A 19065-nucleotide genomic window follows, 5' to 3' on the forward strand; every position below is an offset into this window, starting at 1 on the left:
CTATAGTTGTTTCCATCCAGTTGTGTGAATTTTGAGCGAACCTGTAAAAATGTCGTAAAAAAAAAAAAAGAAAAGAAAAAGCGAATTAGGTGTCTACGGGTTTGGTAGCAAATCAACTAGTCTTTGCTTAGAATGGATTTGTGAGATGTTGGCATTAGGCGTAGCTGTAATAAACAAGATGGAGCATGGATCAAACGGCTCAGATCAGAAAAATGGGAAGAGTCTTCCCTTTCATGCTGAAGGTTTGGACTTTGATATGTTTTGGGGTTTTGTGCATCTACTAAGGCACAGACCCACCACCCGTGGATGGGAACGATCGCAACGTCAGGACTTATTCGATGTTTGGCGCATCGAGTCTTTTCCAGAAAGTCTGAAAGCCACCTCGAGCGAGCTTAAAAACCTTTCTGTGAAATTGAGGGGGTAATTTAGAATTTTGCCGTTTCCATCTAGATTTTCTGATGAAATAAAAAAAAAATAAAAAAAACCCTGATGGAATCTTATGAGGCGCAGCAGGTCTTCAGTTGTTCTCTCCTCACAACGTAAAGAAGAAATATTTAATCTTGGATATAGGAAGCACCCGTTGGAATATGTTACTATTACCATGTTTGTGCTCGTAACATAAAAAAAAGCAACAACCTACTAACTTGTAGATTACGAAATATTTACAACAGGATGAATCACTTTTGTGAGATTCATCCCCATTTGTTGTTTCTTTGTAGACTTTTTTTTATTTTTCTCACTGATGAGATATTACCATGAAACAGAAGACTAAGGTAAAAAAAAAAAATCATATTTGCTAGCGTTAGCTCAGCCCCGAGCCTTTCGTTCACCCAAAAGGAGTTGTCATTTAAATGTTCCACAGCAAAGCTCTTTCCAAAAGCTAGTCCAGCTCTACTTTTCTGAATAAAAACAAACCCGTATGGCTCGTAAACAGTCATCAAGCCTGCTAAAAAACATCAACATACATGGTATGCATGCTTAAAAGCAATAAATTAACAAACTAAGCATTACTCTTATTTTGCTCTTTTGACAATAATATTAGAAAACACATTACTCTGGAACAGCTTGTGATGAATGTCATTTTTATGGCCAAAAATGGCCACAAACTTACATTTATGAGTATACTTGCACATGCAGCTCACACCTTCTTCCTTCTTATTTCAAATGTGGCCCTTAAAAAACACTCCGTGCTTAGAGCTCCAGAGGGCCCACAGGAGGATTGGCTCACAACTACAGAGGAGGGGACATAAATGAAATGGGATTAGACCGAAGAGAGTCTTCTGCCTGAGAGTAGAACATCATGGGCTGACAGTTATTCGCTAATCAATTATTAAGGGCACCTCGGATTTAAGGCCACATCAGGGTTTCCGAGGATTCCACTGGCAGACAAATCAAAGCGTCGGCCGCTGGAGGAGCTCGTCCTGGGAAAAACGTCGGTGCCTCGACAGAACGTTGAGCCAAAAGTCGCATCAGGTCTGTTTGAGCAAAAAAGGACAATAATGGAGTTCCTTGTGAGACCTCCCTTGTCTACGCTAATCAAAGGGGACGAATGTGAATAAGTAAAATCTGCTAGTAAGGGGGAAATAAAGGAGCTTTCTTTAAAAGCTTCCGTCAGCGCCGCCGGAACTCTGGCTCACCCATGTGTGGCACGCAGAAGCGAAGCGAAAGGATGCAGATCGTAAACCATAAATTCGAGCGGTTGACAGAGGGAGCGGAGGAACACCAGTTCCTGCCGTTGTTTCTGCAATTCTCCGCCACGTTTTACTCCTCGTTTTCCGCGCCTTACCCACCCGTGGTTCTCTGAGGAGGAATGTCGAGGCTGACAAGAGGCAGAGGAAAGACGACACAAGGCAAAACTCTCCTTTTTCCTCGCCGTTTCTACTGTCATCTCGACTTTCTTTTGCTTGGCGTCTTCATCTCCCTGTTAGGGCATGGCCGCTTGTTTCCCCGGTTTGTCGTGCGGGGCTGCGCGCTTGCATAAAGAGGGGAACGGTGTCCAGCAGCGGAACAGCTTGCAGACGGCTACAGAGGAGGCCGTGCACGTCACTTCAAGGACACGTCACACTCTGCCATGCTTTCTCAAGGACTGTGGGGAGCAGGCCACTTCAGATCCGAGGAGCTGCTGCGTCTCGTTTGAAAGGGAATCTGGGAAAGGCACTCATTCTGCTGAAGGCAAGCCAGGCGTTGACATAGCAAAGACGGCGTAGTGGCAGTCAAATGACAGGGGATTGAAAGCGCTCGGCGCCGGGGTATGTGCATGCTGATGGCGCGCGTCTTTGTGTTTGTTTCAATTCGTTTACATGTGTCTACCCAAATATAATCTGGAAACAGTTTCTTGGCTCCGTTTGAATGTGGCTGCCTCCGAGTTTGAATACAGCTGTCATTACGAGGTTGTTGTTTAGTGTAAGGTTTTTATATCTTTTTCAAAGCTATCACTTTGTCACTATAGCATAAGACAGACAGTCTAAGAGCAAAAAATTTAGCTCCTCTGTAGGCTCCCCGTGCTAACTGCAGAAATACACTGCTTGGACAGAAACAACCAATCAGAGCCAGGAGGAGGAGCCTAACGCTGTCAATCAGGACTTCCTCCTGGATCTGATTGGTTGTTTATGACCGGGAACGATGCATTTTACAATGCAATGTAACTTGCATTTTAAATCAAGGTACTACATCCAGCTTGATTTAACAAATTCAACCTCAATATAGTACCTTGATTTTTTTAATTTTTATATATTATCTGTCTGAAACTGTACAGTCATGACATAGTGACAGTCTTAAACAAACAAGTAAAAGGCTGATTATTTTATTTTTTTTATTTTATTTTTTTCAAAAGCTACATACTGTGGCTTCAATGGTGTTGATTGAAATAATTATTTTAAAACTTTCTTTGTATTTACTTAAACGATCTTATTGTGAGATCGAATTTATTTGGTTATGTGACGCGTTTAAGTGTGGCAAAAAGCAGAAATCTCAAAACACTGCAGTGCTGTTAGTTTCATAAGTGATTCAACGCTGGCCTGTTTGCATTTTAGAATGTCTAATGGTGGCAATAAACATACTAATCAGGAATCTGTGCCTTTTTAAAGAAACCATGCGCCCAGTTTCGTAAATCTACTCTTTCCTCAATGAGGTGCCTGACCTGAGCTGCAGTCGCCGCTTAGCCTGTGAATGTGCCATTTGCTTGAACTGCCATGACACTTTGAGAGTCGAGATGTTTCACATTCCCTTTCTGTCATCTGAAAAAAATTCCAGAGCTTTAAATTTTTATACGGAAACATTGTTTTGACTCGTATCTAATATGGAATTCATAGAAAAGGTAAGGTCCACTGTTGTTTTTTTACATCATAAAAATCAAACATTCTGTCTTTCTTGCACTACTTTTTGCCAGTTTTGTCTCACTTAATGGGGTTTTTAGCACACGGGGAAAATAATGTCAGCGGAGTACGCAATTTTGACCAGCATTGTTTTATTTACAAGTCTCTAGTTGTAGAAGATCACATTTGGCATGTTTCATCACAAGCCATAAATTGTTAAAGCGGTCGGGGAGCCAAATCGCACTGTATCTCGTAAAGTAAACAAACCCTGGTCAGAAACCAAAAGATTCTAAAGGTTCGGTTCTAATAACTCACTGATTTAGTTAATGTTAACCAGATATTAAATAAATTCTCCTTCTCTCTGCCGTCTCTCAACAGTCAGGACGCTGCAGCTGGGTCAGCGTCGGATGAACCGTCACTCGTTCCCTGGTGATGCATAATCCACCGTTAAGTTAAAGGCCCCAGGGCCTTTGAGACATGCACGGAATAACTTTTGGGATACAAAGAAGCTAATGCAAAAGCTAAACAGAAAAATAAAGTTTTTATCAAAAGTTTTATTGTCAGAGAAAAAAAAAAGAGCTTTGTCTAAAGTCTTTCTTTTTCACTTTCTTGTTTTGTTTTAGTCTCCCTCCGCACTGGTTAGGTTCAGCTGTCACAAAATATTGCGTGTGGATCTGTTAGTTATATTTCTTTTGTTATGCTGAAGAAATAAAACCACGAATAAAAGTCAGTACAATAATTCTTTTGGAACTGTTGGAAATCGGGCAAAATGTAACGCGCAAAGCAGAGAAAACGCATGGAGCAAATATCGTGCTTGACCTTTTTGTAAAAGGAGTTCAAGAAATGATGCCTGAAGGAGCAGGTGAAAAAAAAATTGGACTATGCGTTGAACAGTAAAAGTTAAACATATAGAGTGGAAATTATGTCCGTAGTTGCATTCATTTGATAATTGTCTTGTCTAATAGGGTTACGGCATGACCCTAGGGTTAGGGTTAGTGGCATGAATGAATTTTTTCACACCAATTAATGGTTACCCTTTCCTCAACTGGTGTCAAATCACTAGTTTACTGGTTAGAGGCTAGCTTTTATAAATCCTATCAGTTAGATTTTTTTTTTTTTTTTTTTTTAAGTAGAGTTTTAGCAGCAGTTGGTTGTTTAATTCAAAAAGGAACATCTAACATTTGCAAACCTTTGGTAAAACATTCTGTAGCGTGACGAGACAAAAGAGGAATTTCCTAGAAGGTGCGAGTCCAGCTATATGTACCATATGCACATGCTGACAGTCGAACATGGTGGCGGTGCTCAAAAACAGTCCAATCAAAACACTTCTGAAAAGAAATATGGGTCCCAGAGACTCATTGAGAGTTATGGGAAACATTTAAAGGCTGATTTTATTGCCGCCAATATCATTTGTTAAAAAATCAGTGATTGAAACGAAGCACTAAATAACGTTGTAGGATACAAAGCTTGTTCCATGCGATGCTTAAAACAGTCTCGCCCTGTATGTTGATGTTATCGACGCAGCATTAAGTTCTGTATCAATTTAAACTTTTGTCCAAAATCTATATAAAAAGATTTTTTTTTTTTTTTTTTTTCTGAGAAATACAGTTACAACCTTAAACTGGATCTTGTTTTCAGTTTCAGCAGGACTCCCTTTATGACTCCTCTGTTGCACCAGCAGCCCAGCAAAAGAAAACCCTCCAGGCCAGCAAAGCCTAGCCTGCCTCTGGCTACTTGGTGGGAATGAATTCTTCCTATAAGAGGCTGCAATCATCTCTTTCACCAAGCGCATCAACTATTCTGCCAATTGTGGCTTTGGCAATGCTGCACTGCAGGCCAGCAGAGACAGAGAGCGAGCGCCGTTTCAACATCAACATCTGGACCAGGACGCTGATGGGATCCCTGGAGAGCCAAAAGGCTGCTTCCAGGTCAGCGTGTTCAAAAACAATGTGCTGTTTACTCGCTCCTGTGCTTCAAAATTGAGTTATTTGTTTTTAAATGTACGCAGAATGTTTGCACGCCTTCTTGCTTGAATGCTAATTATATTTGTGTTGTCATTAATTATGGAGCATTATCTGTTAGAAGTTTCACATTATTATGTTCATTATATTGCATAATCTTTCTTTCTTCAGGCACTTTTACATTTATACATCATTTGTTCCATTATTTGTTAAATTGCTGCCATTTGGTAGGCATGATCCATTTGCATATCATTACTTATTTTCCACTTATCTATGTTTATTTAAATCAATCCTTTTTGCTTGGCTCAAACTAATTTGCAGATGAAGAAATTTTTGTCGCCGTGTCTATGGGTGTCTGAAAGTCATTGATATGGATGCTGCCGTTTCCTACCAGCTTCATTTATTTCACTATTTGCTACTTTTAATGTCTCAGGCTTAAACGTGAATCTCCTCAATAGCAATAGCATTACATTTTTTAGATTTCTCATGCTTCCTTCCTATTTCCCCTTATGGACCTTTTCTTTGAAACGTTGGCATGGTGGGGTCCAGAAATCCCAACGGATGGATGTTTGGCGTTTTAGTCCAACAGTACGTACTTCCTCATCGCCTTGGCAACTGCGCCTCAAAACTAGTCCGCTTTAATAGAACTCTTTGTTTGTTTGTCTAGAAAGTCTGGCTTGTTTGGGAAGATGCAAATGCGCAATTGAACTCTGATACGGACCAAAAAAATGGAACTCTGATCCACCTACAAACCTACGTCTTACCGTACTTGCGGTTCGAATGGATGTGTGGATGAAAACCCCTCCAAAAGCCAGAAGCGAACTACAATGCAGGGTATTCTAGCTAAATAAAACCTAAACAAACACGAGAATCTAACGCTAACGGGAGAACTGGCTCTTGGTCTTATACCAAAGACAAAAAAGAAATCCTTCAACTGCTAAAATCTGACACTACTTCATTTTTGTTTACATTTTGTGAAGAAGGAACTTGTTCTCATGTCTTCTTCAGAGGTTTTTGTGTTGCTTCCATCAGTGGCTCTTGGTGCAGCGCAGCCACAGGCCTGGTGGGGTGTGGGGAGGCGGGTTTTCCAAAGGGTTTGGATCGGTAGATGCAGTGCAGTATGACAGTGAACCATACCAGATGAAAATGTAAGAAATGTTGCAATTTTGATTCCCAATCAAACTCTAACAAACTATAGGTAGTGAAAACACCCTCTGCCTTTTCTTGTTGCTGTAGGCTAATAGTTTTTCGTCATTGTCATGTCTTTTGTGGAAGGCAGTCTCCATATCCTGACACGATCATCACACTATGGATATACCAATACGTTTGTACTAAATGTAGCTGACGGATTGTTTTGTATCCAGCAGTTTTGATCAGTCCGATGGAAGGCAAACACTTAAACAGACATAAAACTAATTTCTAAGTTAGTTTTATTCATTGTAATTGCTGTTTAATTTATTCCTCTCCATGGCAGAAGGCTTAAAATGCCATAAATCGTTTTTGGGTTTTTTTAAACGAGAGAAAGAAACAGGGATGGCAAACTTCTGTCTTTTATCACGTTATCTTGCTACACAGAACACAGATACACTGACCTCCTGCACCGACACACGGAGCGAGTCTATTCCCTTCTGATATTGTGAAATTCTATCACACTTCATGGGGATACATTATTAATGAGGCAGACAGCAGGTTCTGAAGGCTCTGTTTCATGATAATCCATGCCGACACCTCCCTCTTCTGCCACACTCCAAACAGCTAAAAGCCAGCCAAGTCACCAGACATTAGCCATCCCCCTCATGGAAAGGGCTGACACACCCTTCACTTTGAAATCTTATCTTAGCAAGAAGGAAATCCTACCAAACTTATCAACGCCATTTATCAAATTCTCCAGCACTCTTATCACTGAATATTTATCCTTCTCCAGTCCTTTGCTTTACGTGATACATTTTCCGCCTGCCTGATCATTTATCCAGTCTCCAAAATCCTGTCACAGACTCATGTTTTTCTATCATCCGCCATCTGACTCTGTTTCAGACCCGCGTCTGATTGGATGCGGTGCATCTCTGCCCCCTAGTGGCACAATCCTGCAGCGTTTCTTGGAGGATGTCACTGGTTTTCACTTCGTTTTTTTATTTCATCACATTCATTTATGAAGCTTTTTTAAAAATGTTATCATTACAGATGAAGCCTTTAAAATAAACTTCCGGGCTGGATAGCTCAGTGTCTTTTAAATAAGAGCTCTGACAAGTGGTGAAGGGAACTGATTACCCTTCTGTTCATAGCAGGACTCTCTTCCTTTATATAACATCAAACAGACTGAGTGGGGGGAAAACAATTTTTCTGCGGCTGAGATATTTATTCACACTTCATTTTCTTTAATTTATCCTGCAGACATGTTCATAAACAAACAGATGCTCCATGTGAAACAGTTCGGGAAACATAGCTGCCATAAATCTTTTGCTTTGTTTATTTTTGAACTTGAATGCGGACTCTGGTATCTCCAGGAGGACTACTGCTACTCCTGTATGACTGATGTAACGTCAGCTTCAGGGCAATGATGCTGCAACTAATTACACATCCCAGCCACAGCATGTGGTAAAGCACACAGTCTTCTATCTGCTCTTCGTAGAAGTCAGGTACGGAGAGCCTACGGACTCAGTGATGAGTCAGTTAACCCAGATATACCGAAGTGAATGTACTTATTTTCTTGTGATATGCAGACGACGGGGATTTTATGGATCTTTGACGTCCACGCTCTCACCACTCACCCACCCCAGCAGGAAATTAGTGGTAAATACACTAAGCTTAAACACTTCAGGGCAATAATCTTTGGCTCTCTTAACAATCCAGTGTTTAAGTGAACTTCAGGATTCAGCCGAACATGTCAAAGTGGGAAGAACACTTTGGCCATCAAAGTGTTCGATATAATTCATCCAGAAAGGTTCTCCAGTGGATTGGGCTCGAAACTCTGCACAGGCCAGTAAACTTCTTCCACACCGAACTCACTCATTTATGTCAAAAACAATTTTGCCCTGGTACAAAGATAAGAAGGGTTCATCCCCCAACTATTCCCATACAAAGTTGTTCAAAACGCCAAAACATTAATGGTTTATTCCAATGAAACCAAGGACCCAACTCCTTCCTAACAGCCCAGCAATATAACACCATCTACACCACACTCGACAATTGCATGTCCAGACAGAGAGGTTTGATTCTTCACTCTTTATAAATGCTGTGGAAGAGTTTCTATAGCTCCCGATGTGCTGAGCTTTTAAGATGGACCCATGAAGTCTGGAAGTCGAAGCTTTTTAAATGTTTACATGAACAGCAGAAACAAACGATCAAAGCTGATGTGTTTGTGTGCATTAAATAGTTGTACCTGGACCAGAAAAATTAACCCAGTAAATCTTTGTTATCCCTGCCTATTTTTGAACCATAACTAAGAATTTGCTGAAAAAAAAAAAAAAAAGTTTTCACTTTCATCAGCGCTATTAACACTACACTGAACGGGTAGTAAAAGCCCATTTAACTCTGCCCTTGTTTTTTTGGGGGGGTTTTCTGAACATGACAGTTGTTTGTGTTTAGAACAGAAAACAAGGTTAGATTGTAGCAGCAGTCAACTCTAGGATCCAATTCAACCCCAAATACCCAGATGGACTCGGGTTTAAAAATCATTTGATTATTTTTTGTGGGATAACAAAGGGACTACTGGAACAGAGATTGTACAAGTATAAAGCACACATTCCAGTTTTGCTAGTTTGTTGAGTGTAATTTGGCACACATGTAGACAAATAAGTGGCATGTAAATGATTTGATGTGATAGAAACTGATGTACCTAGAGCGACGTCTGAAACCCTAAGTGGTAGAGTAATAGTGTTAGGGACTGTTGCCAGTGTCCAGCAGTCAAAAAACAGATTCGGCAGATTGTTCAATGAGTCAGTTAAAACACTTTGATTGTTTTTGTAAACAAAAAAGGACACATTAATGATTAGACACATCGGCTTCTTCGTCCACCTACTCTGTCTGCTTCTCTTGGCGGGATCACATGGGCTGGTGAGTGTTTCCAACACCAGTTGGCTTAGTGTCGGCATGCACCCTGGACCAGTCTCCAGTCAATCACAAGGCGACGCAGAGGCAAACATCTATGCATGCACACACTGCATGCTCCTACTAGCAGTTTAGAGAAAACCGGACGACGTGACGTGTGTATTTTCTGGACTGTGCGAGCGTCACATTCTCGTAGACCAGAATTTTAAGAGGTAAGTAAGAAGTTCTTTAAAATCTTTCGCTAGCTTCTGTTTTCAATTTATTTATTTTTTTCTCGTGAGTTTCGATGCCTCACCACGTACGCATTATTATGATCAAAGTATTCTTGTGAAGGAATAAATCAATCAAGGCTTAATCAATCTACCACTTCCCCCTGCATCGTGGTCCTTCCTTTAATGTGAACCTCCTGACTCATCGGCTGCTGTGCCACAGTGTGTTCTGCGGTGTGTGAGGCATGTTGCTCATCTCTTTAAGCCCATTTAACAGCTCGTTACCCATCCGTGTCTCTCCCCCTCTTTTTTATCTTTTATTCCCCTCCGTTCCAGCCTCGCGTCACTCCTTGGTCAGGTTCCATTTTTGCTAACGAGGTTGAAATGAGCGATGGGGCATTGCGAAACAAAGTGGAGCGGATCAGTGGCGGCTTTTTTTTTACCCCGGCCCAACGCAAACAAGGCTCGACGCACGCAGGTAGCAGGGGGACGAGTACATTGACACGGGCAGCTCAGTTGGACGCCGTTTAAAACACACGGGGAGGAGCACCTGAAAACACACACACAGCACCTGATCAAATCAGGAAGGAGGGGACAACACCTTTATGACTGCCAGTGTCCGGGTGGAACCTAAACACAGAGATGGAAGAATCGAGGACATGGATTGCTTTCGTTTCATTTGGTTTGTTGGCGTTTCAATAAGGTTAAGGTCTGGACTTGATCAATTTTCAGGGACATTGTAGACAGAGTTGGGTTACATTTACTCAGTTGCATTTAATCGAGTAGCGTAACGGGGGGAAAAAAAATAAAATACTTTGCGTACTTTTTTACTATACTGTACTTTTTAATTTTACTTGAGTAATTTTATTCTGAGGCATTGCTACTCTTGAGCAAAATGGATTTCTGGATTCTCTACCAAAGGGTGAGAAACTTCACTGCAGGTAGAACAAGCTTGTTTAAACCAGAAATTCACCAAACACAAACCTGAAGTTTTTTTTTTTTTTAAGTTTCATATTTTAAGAAACTGATTTTGGAAAATCTTTCTTACTCCTGATTTTGTCATCTTGTGATTTATATCAATCATCTTCATTTTGATCTTTAAAATACCAAAATTTCCACATAACTTAATGTTTTGGTCTGTCTACCGATGTCATTTTGCATCATTTCTAATAGGGATTGTGGATTAGATAATCTGATAAACAAAAAAAAAAGAACTGTTTTTGTTTTGGTATGGAGCAGCACTAAAAAAAAAAAAAAAAAGAAGGAGTGGCGGTAGTCCAAACCTGTAGTTGTATAAAAACTTTATTGCACAGCATCAAAATCTGCGTGAGTAATTCAACTAGTCGGAACTCAAACATTTAAAGGCTGGCATCCAGATTCTGCTCGGGATCCCGGGAATGCATCAGGAGGAAAAGACGTTTGGAAAGCTCCGGACCGACCCGTCGGGTTGTGGAGGTGACGCCTTCTCCTCTGCGGATCAGGAGGTCGGACAGAAGAGAGAGCTTCTCGTTCTCGGTCCTGCACTGGCTGTAAGCCTGTGAACACACGGGGACATTATTAGCTTTCAGAAAGGATATGGTGGAGGTTACAGCTACATAAAGGTCACATGGGCAATTTTATATTGTCACAAGAAAAATAAAGAACATCACAAATGTGACACAAAACTATTTTTATTCCATAGCTCAAGAATATTTTTTTCTAATCAGCTATAAGGAAATGCAGAGTGAGCTATGGAATCATGCGCCATAAAACCTCCAAATCATTATTTTTGAAACAGGACGTTGACGTCACAGAATAAAATCCACCGATTAAAATCAAAATTCTTAAACAATTCTTTTTACAAAGTATCTTCAGGCATTTCATAAAATAATTACGCATCCTATTCATGTTTTGTTGACTGAACAGCCTCACGCTCATGTTGTGCCAGCGGATGTAAACTGATTAAAGTGTGAAAAGGTTTTCACTGAAGCAATCTAACATTACTGCTTTCCCAAGTTGGTTCACATTGCAGACATTAGCTCTACCTAGACTGGTAAGATACTGACTCCTAACAACTACTTTAAAGAACCCAACAAAAAAACAAAACAAAAAAAAAAAAAAGCTGAACCACACAGTAATGAGAGTCAACTTCCATTTCAATATTGTCCTCCTTTTTATAAACTTCTTACTTCAGCTACTGATTGCGTTGACAAAAAACACAAGAATTGGCAACCTGGGAATGTTTTATCTGCTCTAATTGCTACGCTGAATGCCCACTGCAGCAGATAATAACTTTCATTTGGCAGTATGCTTTTGTTTGTTTGTTGAAAAACATTTACATATCTGCTCATCTCAAGCAAACTACCTGCAGATTTGTTGTGGAAAAGCTTCATATGTGCATTTTTTTTTTTTTTTGTTAATCCCAAACTGTAACGGGCAGGAAGGACGCCTAGATTATATCTTCATAAATGACAAATTTTTTATTTTTTTTACTCCTCTCAGTATAAAAACCGGAGGAAGATTTAATTATTCTTAGCAATGGCTGCATGTAAAAGTGGTTGCAAAGGCTGAATCTGAGCCTGTTGAAATGCTTGAGAGGTGAATGCGTACCTTCTTGAGCAGCTGCGGGGAAGGATAAGCTGCCAAGATGGCAGCCGCCGCGTCTGAGCTCACTCTGTTGAACTGCTGGATCTGTCTCTTCCACGCCTGCAGCAGGCCCTTCCCAGCTTTGTCCACCCGCTGGCCTCCCGCCCACTCGCTCTCCAGGTAAAAGGAGAAGCCGGTCTGCTCTCGCGCTCGCCTGAAAACAACCGAGAGGAGTGTGGGAAGTGACCGCGTGATCCGGCAGAGGCGGCACCAAGCCGAGATGCGATGAGCAAAAAGGGCTCCGGATTGCTCACTTGAACGGGGCCTCGGCGACCGCTTTGGTCGTCATGGTGATGTGGTCGGAGAACTCCTTCCAGGTAGATAAGAAGCGGACGGAGACTCCGGTGTGAAGCTGGAGGTGGACCACAGCCTGATGGGATTTTGCATGAGGATCGGTGAAGATAGTAAAGCAAATGGCTAATTTCCTTCTTGAGAATAAAACTCCATATAAATATCACGGTTTTAAAAAAAACCAACATTGGTAGATTTTCACATTAGTGCTGTAAATTATTCTTGACAAAGGCAATCAGAGGACTAGATTTTTTTTTTTTTTTGTAGCAGGGCACTGTAGAACTGCAGAAGGGTGGCACATTAATTTACAGCTTCACCTAAATGTACTTAAGGTTTAAATTATAATGACCAATGGGCCAAAATTAGGATAAAGAATATATTTATTTACCCAAACAAAAACATATGGATCTGTTTAGCATGAGAAAACCATGCAGTAGATTTGTTTGTTACAGTAGCAGAGGACTCAGGCTAATTTTACTAGTCTCACCATTAGCCTGTGTAGATTAGCTAGAGTCCTAAAAACTCTATTTTTAGGACCGTTATGTCAACTCTGTTCAAATATTTTTGACAAAGTCAAAATTTTGTGAACGGTTATAGACCACACATGGCAAACAACGGTTTAAATACCCCCGATTCTCCTTAATACAGTAATCTGATGCTGGCTTTTCAAATCATTAAACATCATATACATCAACCTGCCAATGGGACAAGGGATGAAAATTAGCTACGTGGCTATAATATATATAATCCCATTTTCTAAAATTAAACTTGAAACAACACAAAATTATTTATTGGCAGTTGTAAAAGAACAAAAGGAGAGTTTTGTCATCTATTGACTTGCAGTGTGGACAAAATGCTCATTTCTCTATGATATATGATAACATAAGTTGGGGGCTCGTCCAGGAAGGCAACACATAGAAAACTTTATTCGCTACCTGAAGCGATATGTTTTTAAAGGAAATTCGCATGATTCAATTCACATTTTGTCAAATTGAATCATGCCATTTCCTGAATTTTTGATGCAAGATCACCCAGAAATGTTAGGCAAAAAATATTATAAACCAAAATTCTGTGGAGTTGAATTTAGCTATGAGCTACAAAATGGAGGTCTGTTATGGCATCCCTGTTCAATGTTTGTGATGATTCTACTGCAACAGTAAGTGTTAAAATTAGATGTTTATGCGGTTTCTCTTCATATGTCGCTGCAAAGATTTACAACATCAGAAGCTTGGATTACAAAAACTACTTTTGCAGGCAACCTACTGAGGGGCGTTTAAACAATCGTGTGGCTAATTTTACCCTTGAGTCGATATGATTGTGGCTGGTGTTGACTGGGACCAATTTAACACTTTTTGATTATTTTTCCTCACCCCAGCCAGCAAATGTGATTATCTAATCACCATCAAATGAGTGCCTTCATTTATTAACCCCCTGAAGATCAGAAGATTGATTAAATAAAATCAGCTACATAGTGTGGAACACTTTCCGCTGTTGTGTTAGATTAATAAACCAAAAGCATCCCACAAGTGTAAACTGTTGAAAAATACAAAAGCCATCATAGATGAGGGAGACGTAGGCTTATGTTTTAATTAAAACAAGCAATGCGATTCATTTGACCAATTTTAATAAACAAATGTATTAATTTCTGAGTGCAAATGCTTTCGTAAAGCAGCATCAGTTAAGATGCCCAGCTGATTTAAATCGTGGGGGAGCGGAGTGGGGGGGTATCTGTGTCTTTTGGTTAAATTTAATTTGATTTCTGCTGTTGATGCACTACTAAAGTGCATATTAAATTTATGAGAACTAAATTTATATTGTGAATTCTCAGTTGTTTTTTTTTAAGGTTCTGCAATAAACAAAAATAAAAAAAACACTGGAATAAAACATGCAATGAATACCACTCACTTACATAAAATTTAAAACAGATTAGAAATAGAACAATAAGATGTTATTTTGCTGGAGCCTTCTCACATAGACAAATTTAATTTTTTATCAGAGTTAAAAAAAAAATAGTACATAACAAAATAACCATATTTTTAAAAAATTACCTGTATATACTGGTGTGTATTAAAGCATTTTCCTCCCCATTATAACACCACATACTGAACTTAACCAAACACTGCAGGATGCAGGTTTCTTTCTGTGTTAAACTTTAAATGTCATGATTAACTCCAGTGTTCGGCTCTTTCTTTTTACTGTTTTTGTCTACCTGTTATTTCTTTCCTGGAGCAGATTATTTAATAAACCATGCAATGATGTGCAGCAACACAGACATCTGCAGCTGACTGACAAAAACGTATAAATAAATAAACAGCTGGATGACGCAAAAGCAATGCAGGTACTACTTAACGAACTTCAAAACCACGCAACTTCAAAAGGGGGAGGGGGAAGAAAAAAAAAAACAACCTCTTCATTGACTAGCTCATCATAATAATGGGTTATTTGAGACTTTTAGTGCTGCATTTCAAGATTTATTTTTTTTTAAAAGCCCGTTTTAATTTTTTCTTCTCGTCTCAATTTATCCATTGTTATTATTCATCGGGGGGGCGGATGATCAAACTACCTCCTCCACTTCAACTCTGGACACCTCCGGCAGCTTCTCGGCGTGACCGTTCCTCCGTTTTTTCTTCTCTTTTCCTCCTCCTGCCTCTTCCCCAGCCACAGCCGCTCTGAGCCTCTTCTGGCTCTGGGACTTTCGGGCCCTGAGAACATCAAGGTGAGCTTTTTTTTTTTTTTTTATGATTGGGATCCCCTAAGCAGGCAGCATTCTGTAAACGATTCATAGTAGTATCACTGATGTAGTGATGCGAGTAGCCAAACAAGAGAGACGGCGCCGAGTTCTGATTTTCGTAAAAGGTGCCTGTTGATTCTGCTTAGAAGCTCATTTGCCTTTGTTTTAAGTTAACAGCTACAAGAAGGGATTACAATTAAAGCATAAGACTCAACTACTTATTAAATTCTTTTCTCCTCTAATGTCAAAAGTTATTTGGTGATGCATTTACAGACCAAAAAAAAAAGTGGAGGCTTTCGGTTTTGATGCATTTCAATCAGTTGCCACTTCACTAGTAGATCACAAAACTGTAGTCAGTAATTCTAAAGTATTTTGGATGGAAAACATGACAGACGTTGGCATCTAATGAGAAGCTACTGATTCAGAAGCTGAATCAATCAATCAATCAAATTTTATTTGTATGGCACATTTTAGCAGCAGGGGATTTCAAAGTGCTTTACATCTTAAACACAAAAACACAAAGATAACCCTTTATCGAAAACTGACTGATGAAGTGGACAGACAGAGACAATGCGAATCTCCTTGAAGCAATCCACCGAGTTCGAATGAACAAAAACGACGTACGACCGTCGTACTGCGACTCCTCGGCTCTCTGAAGCGTTCTCACCTGAAATAGCTCTCCAGCTCAATGACTGCCAGGCTGAGCCGCTTGTCGGGGTGACGCCTCTGCTGCTCCCGGACCCACGATGTGAGGGTGGGACTGCAGGCTGACCCGCTGTGCCTCTCCTCCTAGGTCACACAGGCAGAGGGAGATACTTGTGTGAGGTTAAGCTTCTCCAAACAGAAACAGACGGATAGGAACAGATAGAACCCAGGCTCATCTAGAAAAACCGCTGCTCTCGGGAGATACTTACAGTTTCTACCGGTGAGCTAACAGCCTTGCTTAGAATGTTAAAGCTCGTTTTGACGGGTTTGTTTTGTGTAATAATCTTAGAACGTTTTCAAAAATTCTTCTGCTTGGCTTCCAGCTGAAAGTTTCCGGAAGGTTTTTTTTTTGTTTTTCTTTTTGGAGGGGGTGGAGGGGTTGGAAATTTCTCAACATTTTCGCAAGTCCAGACGCCGACTCACCTGGATGTAGTTGTGAATCAGAGTGACGAAGTCTTCCACCGTCATCTGCATCACCACGTGGGGCTCTGGAACACGCGCCGCATCGTTCTGCTGAGGAAACGGTGGGGGCACATTTATCGTAATAATAATAATAGACTTTATTCAAACGTGGACAATGGATGGCTGAAACATAAACGTCACCAATTGAAGAGATGTCCCCCGCAGTACCCTGACAAGCTGCAAGCTGAGCTGGGACTGCGGGGCTGAAACGATGAATCGGTTGTTCAAATAATTGGCAACTAATTTAGCGACCAATTAACCGTTAACTCGAGAAAAGAAAAAAAAGACTCAAATCAAGGCCGTTTGCGGAAATGAATTCATTACTGCTGAATTTAAAGCAGTGATCATAATCAAAAGTATACAAAAAAATTAAGATTGGAAAAATATATATAAACATTTGTCTGTAAATATTTTCTACGTAGAACTCCTCAAGTGGCATAGTTTCAGCTGGATCGTTACAAATCTCCTATTGAACACCTCAACTAGACAGTTGTTAATCGATTCATTCAAGAAATAATCAACAGATCAGCCCTAAACTGTTAAGTACAAGTACAACAAGCTGAACGTTTTGGGATGTTGATGTCAGGGGCATTTCTTAAGCTGTTGTTGCATTCTTTGTAACAAATAATCAAACGAACACAAAAGGAATACTATGTTATTGCATGATAGGCAATATATTGTTTAAAAAAAGGAAATGTAAATTATTTCTTTTCTACATTATTTTGATAATGTATCGAATAAGTGATTAAAAGCAAAACAGTCTCAGATCGTGCCAATTTTTTATTTTGTTTTTTTCAATCCGATTAATTGTCAGAATAATGGACTAGCCCTCGCTGGGACTGCGCTGCTTTTTCTTAACTAGACTGGGGGGGTTGGGGTTTTTTTTAACCTGTGCGCTCGGAGCCTGCCTGGCCCAGGTCACGCTGCGGGGCAGCGGCTGTTTCTCAATGGCGCAGCTACAACCCAGAGCCTGCACAGACGCCAGCAGAGTCCCCCCTCCTTCCAGCTGCAACAGAGCTGCAAAAGAGGGAAAAATAACTTAGCTGAGCTGAGCTGCTTTCTAATAAATGTGTAGCTTTTTTTTTTAATAGTTCTCTTTCTTCTTTCACCTGGATCAACAGCTACAACCATATGCTTGATGCGCTCGTCTGGCCTCAGAGCTTTGGCAGCCTCAGCCAAAGCTCTTCTCTCCGCTTTCTGCCTCTCTTGTTCCTGCTTGAGCGCCTCCCTGTCCTGCTGCTGTCTCTCTCTGCCCTGTCGCCTCCTCAGAGCCTCCTCCCTGGAGGCCCGGATCTCCTCCGCCGACCTTTTTGTGGCTTTCGTCCTGGTAGGAGACGCGTCTCCGGTCTCGGATGCGGCGAGATGTCCGAGGGGGAGGTCATCCGCTTCCTCTGGGGTCGGCCTTCTCTCGTGATGCAATGTGAGGAGGTGCTCTTTCTCTGTAGAACCTTTTTGATTTCTTTCGGTGAGGACAGCAGAGTCCTGTCTCAGTTTCAGCCTCTGTGCCAGGGGGACGTACGGCACGTCGTCGTCAGAATCGCTGCTTATCATTGTGACACCAGCCGATCCACCGTTACCGAGAACCGAACTGGAGAAGGCAGCAGTTTTACCATTGAAGTTGTTCCCTTCTGGTCTCTTTGGGGCTTTCTGGGAGGCTACATCGGTGCTTGGACGAGGCTGGAGGAAATCAAACACAGGCAGCTCCTCATCTGAGTCGCTGCTGCTTCTCAGATCCTCACGTTGAGGTGAATCACTATACATGATGATAGAAAACACAAACTGTCACCATCATCAGTTAGGAAAGTGTGTTTTGTTTTGAGGATTTAAACCCCTCGCCAGACGTCTTTGAAAAAAATTGTCACATTTAGTGTTTACCAGATAAAAAAGGTGTGAACGGGCCCCCTAACAAACAAATAGCTCAAACAACCAACATGCTTCGAGTGTGCTGGTAAATTCGGCAACAACGGGAACACAATTTTGGTTTCAGAAAGAGCTTTACTAGCAGCCTGTTCCGGCGTTGGGAGATAAGGGGGAACCATTACACAAGTTTCTTGGTGTGACGTTATCTGTTGCTGCAGAAATAATTGGATTCCTAACTTCCAGCTACATATTCCAGGCACCTAAAAAGAGCTCACAATAAAGAAATAAATTACTTCTTAAATTGAGTTTGGCGCAGCATTAAAAATTTCCTTAGAAAGACAGACGATAGATAACACACGGAAAGCCAAGTTCAATTTACACGACAAAAAGGCAGCCAGCGTCAAACGTCAGATAGCAGGACGTGGCTGCGCTGCTGCTCACAACTTCCAAGACAGGAGGATTTCACTACATACTGAACAAACTTCTAACTACGGAATGCTATTAGTTTTTGTAGCTACTTACATCATCGTGAGCTGGGTGGCGCGTGACGCGATGTTTGATTTTTCCCCGGGTTTTGCTGCATTCACGGACAGTCGGAGTACAGAGCTTTTAATGATAGGAATTGCGCTCATTATTTTTATAGGCTCAAATTGCTTGAAAGTGGCGATTCATTCAGTTTTGTGTTTTTGTTAAAGAGCGAACCCATTAAGAAAAAAAAACTACAGACACTTGTTCCAGGGTTTATGAAAAGTTGAGTTGTAACTCGTGCCACTGTCTGTTACAAGAGTTTTTACTTTTGCATTATTTGAGTTATTACAATAAGTGTATACATAGTTTCTTAGTAAGGCATGACAAGAAGA

General features: G+C 40.8%; 1 protein-coding gene across 2 annotated transcripts; it reads right to left on the reverse strand.

Annotated features, from left to right (window-relative positions):
* Positions 1 to 10815: 10815 nt before the first annotated feature.
* On the reverse strand, positions 10816 to 18829 carry eme1 (essential meiotic structure-specific endonuclease 1). Of its 2 annotated transcripts, none has more exons than XM_044102572.1 (9): positions 18728 to 18829; positions 17455 to 18098; positions 17235 to 17362; positions 16307 to 16393; positions 15846 to 15967; positions 15011 to 15149; positions 12411 to 12526; positions 12121 to 12310; positions 10816 to 11066 (listed from the first exon to the last, which is right to left on the reverse strand). In XM_044102572.1, exons 1-9 carry the CDS (start codon positions 18730 to 18732, stop codon positions 10890 to 10892), a joined length of 1608 nt encoding a protein of 535 aa, XP_043958507.1. In that variant the 5' UTR covers positions 18733 to 18829; the 3' UTR covers positions 10816 to 10889. The 2 variants fall into 2 exon arrangements, with proteins under 2 accessions (XP_043958507.1, XP_043958505.1); XM_044102570.1 differs by having other exon boundaries at positions 16307 to 16396.
* Positions 18830 to 19065: the final 236 nt, after the last annotated feature.

This window comes from Gambusia affinis, linkage group LG20 (genome assembly GCF_019740435.1).
Source record: "Gambusia affinis linkage group LG20, SWU_Gaff_1.0, whole genome shotgun sequence".
Classification (NCBI taxonomy): Eukaryota; Metazoa; Chordata; class Actinopteri; order Cyprinodontiformes; family Poeciliidae; genus Gambusia; species Gambusia affinis.

Coding starts and splice junctions, on each gene's coding strand:
- eme1 (XM_044102570.1), bottom strand. Junction 12,527..15,010: donor CCAGAGTTGAAGTGGAGGAG/GTAGTTTGATCA, acceptor AAATCCCATCAG/GCTGTGGTCCACCTCCAGCT. Junction 12,311..12,410: donor GTCGCCGAGGCCCCGTTCAA/GTGAGCAATCCG, acceptor GGTTGTTTTCAG/GCGAGCGCGAGAGCAGACCG.